At 42.1% G+C, this 16,897-nt stretch overlaps 2 protein-coding genes across 2 annotated transcripts in view; both read left to right on the forward strand.

Annotated features, from left to right (window-relative positions):
- The window catches only part of CLMP (CXADR like cell adhesion molecule), a 53,722-nt gene extending 49,796 nt beyond the window's left edge, over window positions 1-3,926 (forward strand). Inside the window, exon 7 of the mRNA XM_083588941.1 lies at window positions 1,082-3,926. Within this exon, the coding sequence (XP_083445067.1) occupies window positions 1,082-1,376 (295 nt within the window). The 3' untranslated portion in view covers window positions 1,377-3,926. The remainder of the gene's footprint in view (window positions 1-1,081) is intronic.
- A 3,639-nt stretch (window positions 3,927-7,565) lies between these two features.
- HSPA8 (heat shock protein family A (Hsp70) member 8) lies at window positions 7,566-14,225 on the forward strand. Its single transcript, XM_083588624.1, has 9 exons — window positions 7,566-7,745; window positions 9,548-9,757; window positions 10,582-10,787; window positions 10,878-11,030; window positions 11,131-11,686; window positions 12,001-12,203; window positions 12,620-12,818; window positions 13,051-13,283; window positions 13,855-14,225. The coding sequence occupies exons 2-9, from the start codon at window positions 9,553-9,555 to the stop codon at window positions 14,038-14,040; spliced, it is 1,941 nt and encodes a 646-aa protein (XP_083444750.1). The 5' UTR covers window positions 7,566-7,745; window positions 9,548-9,552; the 3' UTR covers window positions 14,041-14,225.
- The last annotated feature ends 2,672 nt before the right edge of the window (window positions 14,226-16,897 follow it).

Consider the following 16,897-nt stretch of genomic DNA (forward strand, 5'->3'; position numbering starts at 1 on the left):
ACTGCAGGGGGGTTGGACTAGAAAGTACTCAGGGTGCCTTCCAACTCTACAATTCTATGATTAAGATAGGGAATACAAACACATTGTTAAGGAACCCCTAAACTTTTGGCTGTTAGAAGCAAATACTCAGGAGACTAGATTGTTCAGTTGTGTTGCTGCTCAACCTCATTTCAAACTTCCAGTGTTGGTCTTATTGGGAAATGACTATGGACTCAATTAATTACTGATCTGACTCAGTGTGGTAGTTCTTTTGGATTTGTTTTTTGGGCATGGCATGGCAGGTGTTGCACAATATAGGATTGACCCAATGCAGTAATGACACATCACAGCTGTGTGAAACACAAATGAGTTTTATTTAAGCGATCACAGTAGAAAAATTACAAAGGATTCCTGAAAGAACATCTGGTTGGCCATTGTGAGAACAGGATACAGGACTAGATGGCTCATTTGCCTGATCCAGCAGGTTCTTCTTATATTCTTAATTGTCTTCACAGTGCATGGAGCCAGAAGTGACATGTATGTCATACCTGGCTGTATGAAGGCAGAATGTGTCCCCTCACACCAACACAATCAATAGTGTAAGGGGAGGGATTCAAGCCAGTCTTGCTGTGGTAATCCTTATACTGTATTTATACAAATTAATAGAATAGGTTTTGTAAAAGCCTTAGTTTAGAGTTTAGATCCATGTCACTTGTGTTACTTGCAGCATATCACTCCATATGAGCCTTTGGGTTCAGAGACTGTCCCTACCCACAATACAATACACAATATTCCTGCTAACTAATGCCTGCAACTTTCCTATTAGTAGATAACTGGTCATTTTTTTAATCCTCTAGGATTTACATTTTGCATTTAAACCCTGAATTATTTAGAATGGTATTAGGATGATTTGGATAACATGGAAGTAAGCATTTTTATTCTTTTCACGCATTGTGAATGATATACATATGTAATACAGGTGAAAAGATCAGCACTTAATTCAAAACCTTGTTGAACTTCTAAAGCATCTTAAAATTAATGAAATGAATATGTCTGGTCTTCATTATTTTCTACATTTAATCATACCATCTCTTGATTACAGAGAAGACGCAGAGGCACCAAAAGCCCGATTAGTCAAGCCTGGCTCTTCCTCTTCTGGCTCCAGAAGTTCACATTCTGGATCCTCCTCAACAAGATCAACAGCAAACAGTGCCTCCCGAAGCCAGCAGACATTATCAACAGAGGCCACTCCTCATATTACTCCAACGCAACACAACCAGGTTGAGATAGATGGCAGGGAAACTGAGCCAAAGAAAATAAACCACACCAACTTTATGAAAACAGAAGCCACACCAACCATGATGCCTGCTCAGAGTCGGGTTTTCCAGTCAGTTTGATTATTCCACATCTATTCAGGCTCCAGCTATGCCCATAACACACACACACACACAAACCACCAGCACTATATTAGATTGTTTACCTTCCAAGGGAGCTCCCCCACCACACACACTCAACCACTACATAATAAAACTCATCACAGTATTCTCTGCTACAGGTAGCCTTGAAAAGTGAACTCATGCTGGTTTTTTTATTATTGTTTTAAATGCTTTTTGTGATTAACTCTTAAAGGAAGAAAAGGGAACACTGAAGCGGCAGGTGTCAAATGCTGGAGTCTTGAACCATTTTTTTTAAATAAAAAAGAGACACAAAAAATCCCAATAGATCTCTGAAGTGGAAATTTATTTGGTAGTTTTCATGAAATGTACACAAGAAGCAATACTGAAGTGTGTCGGGGGATGGGGGACGATGGACAGTGTACTTCTCTTCTCTGTACTGGAAATAACACCATCCATTTTTAGGATGGATATTGCCAAAGTTATGTTGTTGCTTTTAAAAAGGCCAGAATAAAATGGAAAGTGTGAAGAGTAAAACTTCTAATTAATGGTTTGGGAAATCTTGTTGTAAATATATTTGTGAAAGAAACACACAGACACCCAAAATTTAAAGGAAAAAGCCAATGAAAGTTTGTTTACACAATGCGACCAGAACTGTAGAATTCCATAGCTGATTTTAAGAATTCCTCAAATTTTCCAAAGTACAAAAACCCTTCCATTAATACTATTTGTTACTGAAGATATAAATTTATAACTAGGCTGATTTAAAATGTTCATACTGCAGCTGATTGTTTTAAAGCCTAAATTCTGACATTTTATCACATTCAGAGTGAAACCACTAGCCTGACATAGTACAAGAATGATTCCCAAATGGCTGCTTAGAAAGTACCAGTGGATCATGTACTGTATTGGCAATTCATTAATGTTAGATACAACACAAGGGGTTTCAATAAAGGTTTCTCAAAGGAAATCAGGGGTGAATTTTCTTCCTAAGAGAGAAAGGCCTTTACTTGGAGAGTCTCTGTAACAAAATGTTTGGAAATATTTGAAGCATGCTCCAGTATGATTACAATCAGGTATCTAGGAATACTAATGGTTCTATCCAATTAGTCCTACTCAGAGCAGACCCACTGAAAAGAATGGACATGAATTATTTAGGTCAATTCACTTCAATGGGTCTACTATAAGTATAGCTAGCTGGATGCAACCCTAACAGTACCCCATATGTTTATTCAGAATTCTACTGTGTTGAAGAACATGCTCCTAATGTTCATAGAGTAGTACTTTAAGTTTATTATCCCCAACTAAGGAACCTACTTTCCCCTTCTTCAAAATAAACCTAATACAGTGCCAATGACTCCTGTTTGCAGGTCATACTGAATTCATATTATGCACATCCTTAACATGAATAAATTAAAATATTAGGTTTATGGACCACTGAACAGTTTTATCACTGCACTGATTTGAATCACCATAGAGAAGATTGCAAGGTGGTCAACAGTTTTTGATTTATTGTAAACTTCATTTTTCAAACTTTTAACTAGGAAGCTAGTTAGATCACTTTACTCAGGATCTGACCCAAGTACAGAAATGGATTAATGATTTGTATCACAAAAAAGAGGACACTGAAACAGTGATATGTGGCAGAATTTTTTTCAACACTTTGTTTTCCCTCTGGAAATTTTTCCACTCAGGAAGCTCAGTAGTAACAATGAGTGGATACAACTGCAAATAAAATACTAGGCAAGTTTGGCAATTTCAAAGTTTTTAGTTTTGTTTACTAAATACAAGTAAAATAAACATGCTAAATCAGATCACTCTCTAGGGCACCAAATTATTTTCCATTGCAAGCTTGAAGTCCCACCCCAATTTAAATTATCCCATACAAATTACTCTAATTTACAAAGGAAAATCTACATCATTGTATTCAAATTGGCTCAGTTGTAAATATATGGTACGTGTGTACTTTGAGCCTTCACATGCTATTAAATTTCCAAACCAACACCTGCCATTTCTTTAAAGGTGAAGTACAAACTATGGATTCTACTAGTTTAACACATCGTCAGTGGCATTATACGTTAAAATTAACCCAAGTGAATTACACAGGTATTAAGGGAGATAAGATCTAAATAAAGGTGGAATATATTCTTTCAGATCATCAAATATTTCACATTTAAAGAAAATGTTACGTGCAATGGCTTTTGAAGTAGACATGATACTAAACAGTATTTCATAAGGGAAATCACGCTCATGTTACGAGAAACCAAACTTTATTTTGTAAAATGTTCTATTTAAAGTATTTACTGTTATTCTGTATACCAATTGCTACTTAGTGTGGGTGCATAAATCTTCTCTAGTTTTGTTTTAATTCTTAATTGGTAAACTGAGATTATGTCTACCTGCTATTACTGGTGTACTTGTGCTCAGAATGAGCAACACAAAATGAAACAAACATTTATTATAGATTCCTTTGAATCAACAATTTAGTAAGGTTGTTTTGTTGTTGTTTTTAAATAAAAGAGGCTGCAGTATAAATGCTGTAGTTCAACCAAACCTGGAAAAGTGTCACAATTTTGTTATATAACTAACTTTATGGTCCAATTAATTATTTCAAACTGCATCGAGGGAAAATGAGAGGAACTTCCTCTTACCTACTAAGTGTTTAGAGGAAAGAGATTAGAGAAGGGGATAGTAGTAGGCTTCCATATCCTGGCTAGCAGGAGATCTAGGACCTGGGAGTCTATATTATATGAAGAGTCTGATGGCTTTCTTATGACCTCTTTTTTTTTGCTGATCCCACTTTACAATATGCAGTGGGATCTAAAGGTCATGAGATGCAAAGCCTGTCACATTTCTATGTAAACCGAGTAAGCTATTCATACTTGCAGTTACTTGTACGGTGCTAATTAGGCTAAATTGTATTAGAGCATCAATAGGCCTTATTTCAGAATAAACATAAATTCCAAGAAAACCTACAACAAAATGGAAATTTCAAGCTTTTGTATGCACGTATAACTAGAATGTCCTATGGATTATATAACCAATGAACATGCAATTCCACTGGGGGGAATCATTCCAGCAACATATCCCAAAAGACCTTATTTGAAGATATAAATAGATCCGATCCACAGTAGTTTAGTCACCCTTCAGAACCAACAACCGTAGCAAGCACATTTTGACATAAGATGATAGGGACAAAGCTTCCCTCTAACAATCTCACATTCAGCAGTATCAGTATTTGAGGTGAAAAAAATTCAACTTCAAAGAGCCTACTTGAAAAAGAAAACTTTTAACAGGCTAATACAAGGACATACTAATTTTGCCCCCAAACCAAAGAGATTCTTAATTAGGTAACAATTGGGGGAAAGAGAAATTTGTGTAGGAATAAGTGCCCCAAAATATTGAGATTGATAGGGAAATAAATTGCACACAAGTTTCAGTTTTCACCCAAAATGTAGGCAGTGGAATTTCCACATCAATAGGCAGAGGATAGCAAAAAAAAAAAAAAAGGAAAGAAAAGAAAAGAAAAGAAAAGAAAAGAAAAGAAAAGAAAAGAAAAGAAAAGAAAAAAAGAGGATTTTCTTTCATGTGAGGAATTAATTGCAGCCAGAATTAACCATGGTTTACAATGGCCCAATTCACATGCCACTGTAAACCACAGTTAAAATAAATTATGGTTTAAATATGAATGAAACTAGATTACTATTTGTGGTTCATTTGGAGAGGAGGAAATTATGGGCCTGGGTCTGAATTAAATCAGACCACTTTTTGTTTCCTGGCAGCGTAGCAGGAATGGGGAAGGAAAAGCACTAAAACAATGCACACTCAAATTTAATCCATAAGTTTATTTTAACAACCATTTAAAGGGGCATGCAAATCAGGTCAATGCAATCAAAAATACATTTACTCAACAACATCCTACTAAATTTAATGAGCTTTACTCCCCAGTAAATATGATTCTATCTGCCATCAAGCTTATGCATATTACTAAAAAAACAAGTTCCACTGTGAAATGGGACTATCTACACAGGGGACATAGGACGCTGCTGCCTTAAACCATGTTAGACTATAAATCCATCTAACTCATTATTTACACTGTCGCAGCAACTATTTCAGACAGTATTTCCTAACGCTTTCTGAAAATGCCAGGATTGAAGCCAGGACCGTTTGCATGCAAAGCTTGTGCTCTACCACTGAGCTTCAGTCCTTCCCCTTGCACATTAGGCCTACACCTTTAATCCCAGAACCAAGCATTCCTTGTCAGAACTAAACCATCAAAAAACATGAATAATTCATTTGCTGTCTGCTGGTCATCAGACATCTAAATTAGAAGACCTTCCAAAGCCAGAATGAAACCAACCATCGTCCATCTCAGCATCACATATTGTTGAGAGATGTGGAGCTAACTGCAAACAAGGTTGACAGTGGCTCAGCTAATCGGTTACTTGATTTTAGTACCCGGGCAGTTTTAAACTATATGAACTCCCTTTAAGAGGGAAAAACAAAGTGTCACCCCATAAGGGGGGGGGGGTCAGAAACAAGACCCTTATTAGGCCAACAAAAATGGAATACAACAGGAAGCAAACTTTCAGCTTCTCCTTTACTCTCCAACAGGCTGTGTGGTAACTAGGAGGGGGGTGGAAAAGAGACCAAGGGGTGGGAGGAACAGCTTGGGGTTGTTGTTTGGTAAACCCTTTGGAGGGTTGTTGTTGTTGTTTAACCATCAATAGGTATGTAAATCATACAAAATACAGTAATGAAATCTAACAGCCACGAAGTCTGCAGTGATCTCAATAAATCTCCCTCTGGACTCTGCACCTGCCAGGTGGGATTCAGAGCAGACCCCTTCCTCCATCCCCGCAACTGCCTTTGATTCCCACTTCAACCACCAGGCAGGTTGGTTGGTTTCTCTGCCTTGTACCCAGTGAAGATTTTATTCACTCCCCCCCCTTCCTGATAGTGGTTCTACACTCACCCTTTCTTCCCTGCCTGGACAAGGGTAGGCAGATACCATTTGGTGTTTCGCCTCAGGTACCAAAATGTATTGGGCCAGCCCTGGTCTTTCCCCATGGCGCTTATGCAGCTTTCAGGTTATGCCGGGTGTGTGGGTGTGTGCAATGTGCCCTTGAGCATGTGCAGAATTCTATAAGGCAATTCCTTCGCACAGCAGGTCGGCAAAGGGAGAAAGGTTAAGGGTATCGGCTTCAGAATGCCCTTCAGAAACTCTCTCATTTCACAACCAGTGTGGCATAGTTGAGAAAAAGGGTCACGACTAAGACTTGGGAGCTCACGACATGTGACCTTGGCAAGAAGCCAGTTACTGCCTCTAGGCCTAACCTACCTCACAGGGTTGCTGCGGAGATGAAGGGAAGAACCACGTGGAGGAAAAGGTGGGATATAAATGCAATAAATGAAAATGGGGGGGGGGGGAGCGCCACAACAATGTGTTGTGTGTTGAGTCGATTTACTTCCTCTCGAGATAGGTCGGCATTGTTCGCCCCTTGGCGCCCGAGCATGAACCGCCCGTCCCTAACTGACCCCGGCCTTGGCCATCAGCCAGCGCCCTGCGGCAAACAGGCCTCGCTAATCCGCCATTTTGTAACAAACTCTCTCCTTCACTTCCAAAAATGCGGCTGCTCTCGACCCGCCCACTGCCTTCCCGCTCTGAGGTAACCAGCGACCCGATTGGCCAGTTTCTCACCCCTTCTTCCCGTGCGACCACCTCATTGGTCACTCCCCACGTCCGTCCGAATCTTCAGTTTGCACTCAATTCGGCTCCCCCTCCCCCTCTCATGTTTCCGACCAATCCCTCCCGTTGAATATTATATAAATTTTGGGGGAGGGCCGACCCGATTCTGCGAGGGATTGGCTCCACCTCAGAACACAAAAGACAGAAAAAGAACAGGCCCTATCTACGCCTAACAGCTCTCCGGTTATGCAAATAAAGGCGACCAGGGGAGAAATCTCATTGGCCCAGGGCCACGTCGTGGAGCTCCAACATTTTCTCTCCCTCCCACCCACATACACTGTCTTGCCGCGCTGGGAGAGATGAAAGTTCTAGAACCAGAAGAAAGAGAGCGAGAAAGCCGGCCGGCACCCGTTGAATCACCGGTTTCGCCCGCCCCCTTCGCTTTCCTTTGTTGCGTCACATACGCCTCACGCAATGCCTCTACGGCCATTGGCTGAAGTGGGCGGGGAAGGCGGGCGACCGACGCGGCGGGATTGGCCTGTCGGCCGGAAAGAGGCGTGGCCCTTCTGGAAGGTTCTCCAGTAGTATATAATGACTTGTGGCTGGGCCGGGAAAGCCGCTTTTTCTCCAGAGCTACTCGAAGCAGCTACTCGTTTCCTGGTTTTTGAAGGAAAACGAAGCAGGTAATTTCTTTGAAGGGGGGCCCAGTAATGCAGAGTGGGTGGCTATATATGCGCTAATTGCATCTGATTCATTGATTTCTTTTTCTTCCGTGGTTGGGGTGGAGGAAAGTAGAGAATTTGCTAAAGTGGAAAAAACCGTGTCGCTCCTTAATTTTGCAGGCTTCCCATTCCTTCTGTCCCTTTTCCTTTCAGCTGTACAAAACGTCTTTCCAGCCTCTTTCTCTTCGCCCCCGCTTTCTCTTGCATAGGGGTCTCTGCCTGAGTCGGGGGGGGTGACAATGGCGCCTGAAACGGGTGTTCCTTTAGGGAAACAGATAAAAGGAAACAAGTTTAAGGAGAGACTCGGCTAAACGCTTCGTACCGAAGAAGAAAAAGGAGGAAACGAGCGGGGGGGGGGAGAGATAATGGTATGGATCGCCTTTGGAAAAACTAGGCTAAATCTGCTAAGGCGATTAAAGTACACGTGGGCGGGCTGCCCTCCTTTCATAAAGCAGCTGCATTGGCCTTTTCTTTGAACGGGGGAGTGAAAAGGAAGGAAGGATGAAGGCAGACTCCATTCTGCTACCCATTTGTTCAGTCTATGCCCCGATAAACCTGGCTATAGGATTGCACGGGCGAGCCCGTTGATTTAATGCGGGAAAATTAGGCGGGGGCAACCCCGGTTAGAAACGGGAATAACCTTTCTCTTTCTCCCCCCACATTTATGTATCCTGCGCTGCTAATCCATTTACTTGGATGGGGGAAGATTAACGAAATCGGCGGGGGCGTCTTAATTCTTAGGATACGGAGCGCAGGCGCTAAGCCTTAGAAAATGGGGGCGGTCGTTATTATTTTCCTGATGACCTTGAAATATCGAGGCGAGGAAATGAGCCGCAGATAGCACGGGGCAGGATTGCTGCCTCCCTCGACCTTAGATCACTGGAGTCTTGCTTTAAAAGCAGAAGTTCTTAAGTAACTGCTGGCGGAAGGTCCAGTTCCTTTTTAGGGTGGTGTGGAGGAATCTTCTGTCTTCTTCCTTAGTTAGTGGTGCAGAAAGCTTACCTAATCGCCCTTCTTTGCTTCCTCCTCTCCCCCTCCCCGCCACGTGCTCAGCAGCGCCCTCGGCCGGTTCCGGCCGGCATCTTTGCACGTGGTCTGGTATTGCTCCTCCCATCTTCCGAGGCCGCATGTTCCAAATGCAGGCCGCGGAGGGAGGGGGGAAGAGGAGGTTCCCAGAATCCATCGCGAAGCCCCGCCTCCTTCCCGCGCGGGTGGAACGCTCTTAGGGCATGCCGGGAAAAGTAATTCAATCCTTCCGGTGCCCCTCGTGGCTGGAACGTCGGCCACGTGGTGGCTTCTCCAAAGTCGCTGCACCGCCTTCGATCCCCATTCTATTGGCTTTAGGACAGAAGGGTTTCAGAGGGTTCAGATTTGCGAGTCAGGGAGCCTGATGGGATATTAAAATTGAATGCATAAAATCATGCATTACATCCAGGCAACGGGGTTCTAAGCAAGAAACATTTTGGAAAAGAGCACAAGTAATGCTTTGATTTCAAGGCAAGAAAAAATCCAAATTGTTTCAGAGTTAATCTAGTTAGTTTTATGGCCAAATGGGGATTTAAGTGTATGGTCCTCTTGGCCATTTCTGAAACTTCACTAGGCTGGTTCTAGGATAATCGTTTTACTAAATAGTTCTTAATGTCTTAATGATAGTTCTTAATGTGGATCGGCTGACAGTTTTTGCTTTGTATATGTTGCTTCCTGTGCTTAAACATTACCGGTATGAATTATTGATATCTAATTAAATGTTACTGTCTTCGCAGCTACAATGTCTAAGGGACCATCTGTTGGAATTGATCTTGGCACAACCTATTCCTGCGTGGGTGTCTTCCAACATGGCAAGGTGGAAATCATTGCCAATGACCAGGGTAACAGGACCACTCCCAGCTATGTTGCTTTCACTGACACAGAGAGGCTTATTGGTGACGCTGCAAAGAACCAGGTGGCAATGAACCCCACCAACACTGTCTTCGGTAAGGATCACAAAGACTTCCTGGAAGCATTTGTCTTGCACAATGGCCATTTAGATTAAGGCTTGCTTAAGGTGTTTGTAATAACAAAATTAGGTAATAACAAAGTATAATAGTAGCAGGGCGCTGCTAATTAAAACAGTTTTCCATTTCAAAAGCCAGCGGGGTTGAAGTTTCTCAACACCACTCTTGAGATACATTTAAAACCACTTCCTTAAGGGAGTCACTTCCCTGACCTTACAACATGCCCCATACAAATAGCTGCATTATTGGCAAGAATACCAGAGAAGTGCAGAGAAGGCTTAGTATGTCCACCTGGAGTTTTGGTAGTTTCTCCACCCCTGGGAAGATTTGGTGTTTTATTGAGGTGTATAACCCTTTGTATGTGCTCCATTCAAATTGGAAATAAGCCTTGTAGCACCTTAAAGGCCAACAAGTTTGTTGCAGCATCAGCTTTTATGGATTTGTTTAACTTGATTCCTAGTAGGTGTGTATAAAATGTTTACATGTATAAAATGTTTATTTAGTAGAATGTATAATTGTCTAACTCATACGTACATTTTATTTTGTATACATTCTGTGTACAAATTCAATTACCAATAAATTCAGACTTTTTTCCATTAAGCTGCATTTTCTGCTCAGTGCATGTATGCGTATTTGAAAGTTGGTATAATTAAATCTGAAAGACCCTTTTTTGCTGCATTCAATCTAAAATAGCTACTTTCCTAGAAACTGTTCAGACTAGAAAGTGCAGTGTGCTATTATTAAAATGACACAGGAAGTCACTAGTGAAGCATTACTAACAAGTAACTAAAATCTTTTTATAGATGCAAAGCGTCTGATCGGCCGTAGATTTGATGATGCTGTTGTCCAGTCTGATATGAAGCACTGGCCTTTCACTGTGGTGAATGATGCTGGCAGACCAAAAGTCCAAGTAGAGTACAAAGGAGAAACAAAAAGCTTTTATCCAGAGGAAATTTCTTCCATGGTGCTAACTAAGATGAAGGAAATTGCAGAGGCGTACTTGGGAAAGGTGAGGCCTTAAAATGACAGCATTGTGATTGCAGATCGTATGCTGTATTGTTTCCATACTTTAACACAGGTTTCTTTTTATCTTTTGCAGACTGTAACAAATGCTGTAGTCACAGTCCCAGCTTACTTTAATGACTCCCAACGCCAGGCTACAAAAGATGCTGGAACCATTGCAGGTCTCAATGTGCTCCGGATCATCAATGAGCCAACTGCAGCTGCTATTGCTTATGGCTTGGACAAAAAAGTGAGTGGTAAAAGGCACCCCACTCCATGGTGAGGGAGATCTGGGTATTACCAACTTGTCTTCATTTCCACTAATGTGTACCTATTATCATGTATCCTAGGTCGGTGCTGAGAGAAACGTGTTGATCTTCGACCTTGGTGGTGGCACCTTTGATGTCTCGATCCTCACCATTGAGGATGGCATCTTTGAAGTAAAGTCAACTGCAGGTGACACCCACTTGGGCGGGGAAGACTTTGACAACAGAATGGTCAACCATTTCATTGCTGAATTCAAGCGCAAACACAAGAAGGACATCAGTGAAAACAAGCGAGCTGTTCGAAGGCTCCGCACTGCCTGTGAGCGTGCGAAGCGTACTCTCTCTTCCAGTACTCAGGCCAGTATTGAAATAGATTCCCTGTATGAGGGTATTGACTTCTACACCTCAATTACCAGAGCTCGCTTTGAGGAGCTGAATGCTGACTTGTTCCGTGGCACTCTTGACCCTGTGGAGAAAGCCTTGCGGGATGCCAAGCTAGATAAATCTCAGGTGCATGATATTGTACTTGTTGGTGGCTCCACTCGCATCCCCAAGATCCAGAAACTCCTTCAGGATTTCTTCAACGGCAAGGAACTGAACAAGAGCATCAACCCTGATGAAGCTGTGGCTTATGGTGCAGGTCAGTAATAAGAGCTAGTAATAGTCCTAAAGCTCATCAGCAATGCATCCTTGCAGTTACATCAAAATTTTTGGCAATATAGCTGTAGATTAAGCATGTGTTTACATGCAAGCCTAGAATCCAGATTCCTTCCTATAAACTTGATTTCTTGCATTGATGACTGGTTCCAAATCCATTCGCGGTTTCCACCAGAAGCTGATAATGATGGTCCAAACCTTCCTTGGATGTCTGAGCGAGTAGAATTATTTCTGAGTAGTAAAGGTGCATAGTATGTACTTTTGTTTATGCATATTCTCTTTTTCCCCCCTTTACAGCTGTTCAAGCTGCAATCTTGTCCGGGGACAAGTCTGAAAACGTGCAAGACCTGCTGTTGCTGGATGTCACTCCTCTGTCGCTGGGTATTGAAACAGCTGGTGGTGTCATGACTGTCCTGATTAAAAGAAACACCACAATCCCCACAAAACAGACTCAGACCTTCACCACGTACTCTGATAACCAGCCAGGTGTGCTGATTCAGGTATGGTAAAAATGTTCCATAGGAGTTTAGCTAAAAATACTGCCATTTAATCTAGGACTAGCCCTCCAGATGTGCTGAAATTCTGGCTAACCTGACATTTAACAGTGTTCGTTTATGGGAGTATCAACTTCTGGAGGACATTACATGAATTTTTTACTCTGCTATTCAAGGCTAGCAGGCTGGTGTCTGGTTGCAATGATGAAAGAGATTCCAAAACCATTCGTAGTTTCCACCAGAGGTTGAAAGACCTATGTTGGCTCAAAGTACCTTCCTTGGATGTCTGAGCGACCAACTTACTCATAACTGCTTAGTTTCCTATTAAAGAAAAATTATTTTTAAATGCATTCTAACCCTATAAATAGAGCCTTTGCACTTGTAAAAGAGGCTGACTATAGACACTTCCTATTCTTTTATAGGTTTACGAGGGCGAGAGAGCAATGACAAAAGACAATAACTTGCTGGGCAAGTTTGAATTAACTGGCATCCCTCCAGCTCCAAGGGGCGTACCTCAAATTGAAGTAACATTTGACATTGATGCCAATGGTATCCTTAATGTGTCGGCCGTGGATAAGAGCACTGGCAAAGAGAACAAGATCACAATAACCAATGATAAAGGTAAGTTGCTGATATGCGAAGAAGTTTATGAAATGGAAGTAGGTAACGCAGTATAGATTAGCCAAAACTAATTGACCTAATGTTCAGGTTTAGGTTGAGAATAAGGTGGTAATCCAGATGCCAGGGGCCCTTTACTTTAAAAAAAAAAAAAAAAACAACCCCAACTATGCAGCAAATAGTGGTTTGACTGCCAAAACACAAAACTTAAAAAAAAATATTTTATTCTTCAAAGGCCGCCTCAGTAAGGAAGACATCGAACGCATGGTCCAGGAAGCTGAGAAATACAAGGCTGAAGATGAAAAGCAGCGTGACAAGGTGTCATCCAAGAACTCCCTAGAATCCTATGCTTTCAATATGAAAGCTACTGTGGAAGATGAGAAACTTCAAGGCAAAATTAGTGATGAAGACAAGCAGAAGATCATGGACAAGTGTAATGAGATCATCAACTGGCTGGATAAAAACCAGGTTTGTAGCTCCACCCCAACCTAGATATCTAAAGGAAGGGTTTTTTACACTTCAAGCCTCAAATAGTACTGGTGGAAAGCATTTAAACACTGCTTGTCCACAAAGCTGTTCTGTATGGCAGCCTACACTTAAAAAGCTAGCAAGTGCCTAGGGTGGCACTACAAATCTTTAAATAGTGGGTCTGTCCTTGACGCTAAAAAAAGGGTGGAGTAGAGTAATACCCAGTGGTTCGCAATGATGAAAGAGATTCCAAAACCATTCGTAGTTTCCACCAGAGGTTGAAAGACCTATGTTGGCTCCAAGTACCTTCCTTGGATGTCTGAGCGACCACTTGGTAATACATCTGTTGGCCATTGCAATCCCCAATTGCCCAGTAAAGACGCTTTATGCATCATACAAAACTAGGCAAAGTTCACTTAGAATGGCTTGTATAAATCTTAAGATGTGATGCAGTTCAGGAGTGCTAGTGTTTAATTGAGTGGTAACTGGGTTTAGCCAAGCCTCCTTCCTGTGTATACGACTGTACAGAGAAACAACTAACACAGATGCTTTCTTCCTGTTTTTTTTTTAGACTGCTGAGAAGGAAGAATTTGAGCACCAACAGAAGGAGCTGGAAAAGGTTTGCAATCCCATCATAACCAAGCTGTACCAGAGTGCAGGTGGTATGCCCGGAGGCATGCCTGGTGGCTTCCCTGGTGGTGGAGCACCCCCCTCTGGAGGAGCATCTTCTGGACCAACCATTGAGGAGGTGGATTAAAGCTCTAGAGAGGACATTTCTGTGGACCACCTTCAGAACCGAAGGACTCAAATTACAAAGGGCATTCTTAATACTTTGAACATGTGCACAGGGAGGGGAAGGCAAACACTGCACTTTACCAGTACTGTATAAAAGTAGAAATGCAACTTGAGTCCCAATAAACTTATTTAATTGGCAACATGAAAGATTTACTTGTGGTGCTTCCTTAGTAAGCAGACTCATTGTGATGCCAGGAGCAAGGCATCAACATTCACGTTTAGCTACTTTACATGAATCTTCCTGGTGCTGTTTCGAGATTTCTACTACACAGCATCCTTATTATAAGGTCATATTTGTATGCGTGCAAGAATGCCAAATTATTCCACAGTAAGCGTAGATCTGAACCTGGAACTTTTAAAATTCAAGGCTATTAATTTCTTTTGCATAGCTCCTATATTAGCTGAATTGTCCTCTTACCACCTTTTGACAAGGGAGGAGGGGAGACTTTGACTAAAACCCTGCAAGCTCCCACAAATGGGTTTTTATAGCCTCTCCCCAGGTTTGTAATACTGTGGGGGTTTAAAAACTTGGGGAGCCTCTTATCCAATATTAATCCACTCAGCTGGGAGGCATCATAGGATTGCTACACAACAGTACACATGGAGGTTTTGTACATTCAGCATACCTTTCTAACGCTACTAACACTTAACATGCTTCAAACGCATATGAAATACATTACCAGAGAGGGCTAAATACTGTATTAACTAGCCAGAAACTTAAAAACCAGCAATCCCCACACCAATAAAATTTGTTTGCTAAAATGTTTTGTACGTATATTTTCTTTCCCTCCCAAGGTTTGATGGGGGAAAGAGAAACTATGGCCCACAATAAGGGAGAGGATTTGAACCTAGATGAAGCCATAGAAGGGCAGTCTCCTAAAAATTAGTTCTCCATATTTCAGAGAAGTGACAATGAAGCATCATACAAAATGGAAGTTGGAAGGGTTTCATGAGATTGAAGGGTCTGCTCTTGGATACATTCGAAAGGAAGTTCTACTCGCACATTCTACAAGTATTCTAGCATTCCCCGCCCCTCCAAATACACTTAATAGTGCTAGTTGTTCAGTTAATCAGCCACCTATATATTTTCAGATGATCCAGATCTGGCTGGTGAAGCCGCCCCCCTTTTTAGGGGGAGATATAACAGATTTTGCTTGAGGTGGGGGGGGGAGAGGAAGATCCCTGCTCTCGGTGCAACCTGAAACAGCTAGTAGAGCGTATTAATGAATTTAAGTTGGCTGTATCCAATTCTCTGTTGTGACTAACACCAAAGTTACTGTTAGTTAATGCTGTAAATCCCACTGAACTCGGTAGGGCCTACTCCAAAGTGGCATTAGAATAGTCTTTGGCTTTGATCAGGGCAGCCTCTTGCCCCCATATCAGTCCTGTTTTCCTTAATATCCATGTTGATAAATGTGCTGCTTTGACCAGTAAAACAGCTGCTTTAAACAGTCTAAATCTGTTTATTTACCTCTGATTTGTCAACACCGGCTAGCAGTGTTGCTCCAGGGTTTCAGACAAAAGCTCTTCCTATCTAATTGAAACCGAACCTCATACATTCTGCATGGAAGCGTGTCCTTTCCCACTGAGCTATGACCCCCTTCCCTAGAGGAAGTGGTGTTAGTTTTGGGGGAGGGACGTGAATTTGCAGTTGTGTCATGTCTTCAAATATCTTTGTAAGAGTGCCAGTGTTGTCTACTGGTTAGAGCAGTGTTTCCCAAACTTTGTCTACAGCTGCTGTTGGACCACAACTCCCATCATCCCTAGCTAGCAGAACCGGTGGTCAGGGATGATGGGAATTGTAGTCCAAAAACAACTGGAGACCCAAGATTGGGAAACCCTGGGTTAGTGTGTCTTACTAGGATCTGGGGGACCAGTGGTCTAATCTCCACTCAGCCATGAAGTTCACTTGATGACCTTGGATCAGCCACGGCAGAGCTGTTGTGGGGATTAAATGAGGAGTGGGGAGCTCCTTGAAGAAAAGGGTGGGATATAAATGTAATAAATATAAGACTAATAAAGCTTTTGAGCTCCCAAAATTATTTAAGCAAGGATACGTACCTCTCACATGCATAGCTGCTGTATAGATGCCCCATTTAATTGCTTGATTGGCCAGTGAGCTCCCAGAATTTGTGGCCTGAAGTGGCATGCCTGGTTTTAGGCCTTTTTTGAAGCGGTATAGTTAAAAGCCAAAATTCTTGTTCTGTCCACCAGATGTCAGCAGTCACTAATTTATAAAAGCTGTGATGAGTTGGGGATGTGGAGTTCAGCTACTTAGGGATGTGGAGCTCAGCTAGTTTTGTTCTTCGTTCTTCCTGGATGAGTTTGAATGCCAAGTGAGAGCATGGGAGACAGTCACACAGCAGTTGCACTTCAGAGCATGAATTTCTTTCATCACTTGCATATTCGGGTGGGGTGCGCCAATCAATGCATCCCTAGTTGGCAGGAGCATCCCAAATCAAGACACCTGCACAGATTCTAAGAGGAGAAGTTAGCAATTGCCTCAGCAGTGAAAGGTCAACAAGGAAATTTTACCGTATTTGGAAGTGGGGCATGAAGCTCACTGGGTGATCCTGGGCCAATCAGTGCCTTTCAGTCTAACCTACCTCACAGGGGTGTTGTGGGAGATTAAATCAGGAGGAAAACCACATACAGGACTTTGAGCTCCTTGGAGAAAAAGATGGAATATATCTAAAATAAATAAACAGAAAGTAGATTTTTTTTCCTCTCCAAATAGCTCATGGGATTTGAACCTTGCTCTCTCCCAGGTCCAGGTTGGCACTATAACCACTATACGACACTGCCTTTGCTGCTGCATG

Source organism: Podarcis filfolensis (assembly GCF_964270895.1).
Source record: "Podarcis filfolensis genome assembly, chromosome: 15".
Classification (NCBI taxonomy): domain Eukaryota; kingdom Metazoa; phylum Chordata; class Lepidosauria; order Squamata; family Lacertidae; genus Podarcis; species Podarcis filfolensis.

Excerpts from the sequence above, each read along its gene's own strand:
- HSPA8 (XM_083588624.1), top strand. The coding sequence starts at position 9,553 with ATGTCTAAGGGACCATCTGTTGGAATTGATCTTGGCACAACCTATTCC. Across the intron at positions 9,758-10,581 it reads CCCCACCAACACTGTCTTCG|ATGCAAAGCGTCTGATCGGC; the intron begins GTAAGGATCACA and ends ATCTTTTTATAG. Across the intron at positions 12,204-12,619 it reads AGCCAGGTGTGCTGATTCAG|GTTTACGAGGGCGAGAGAGC; the intron begins GTATGGTAAAAA and ends ATTCTTTTATAG.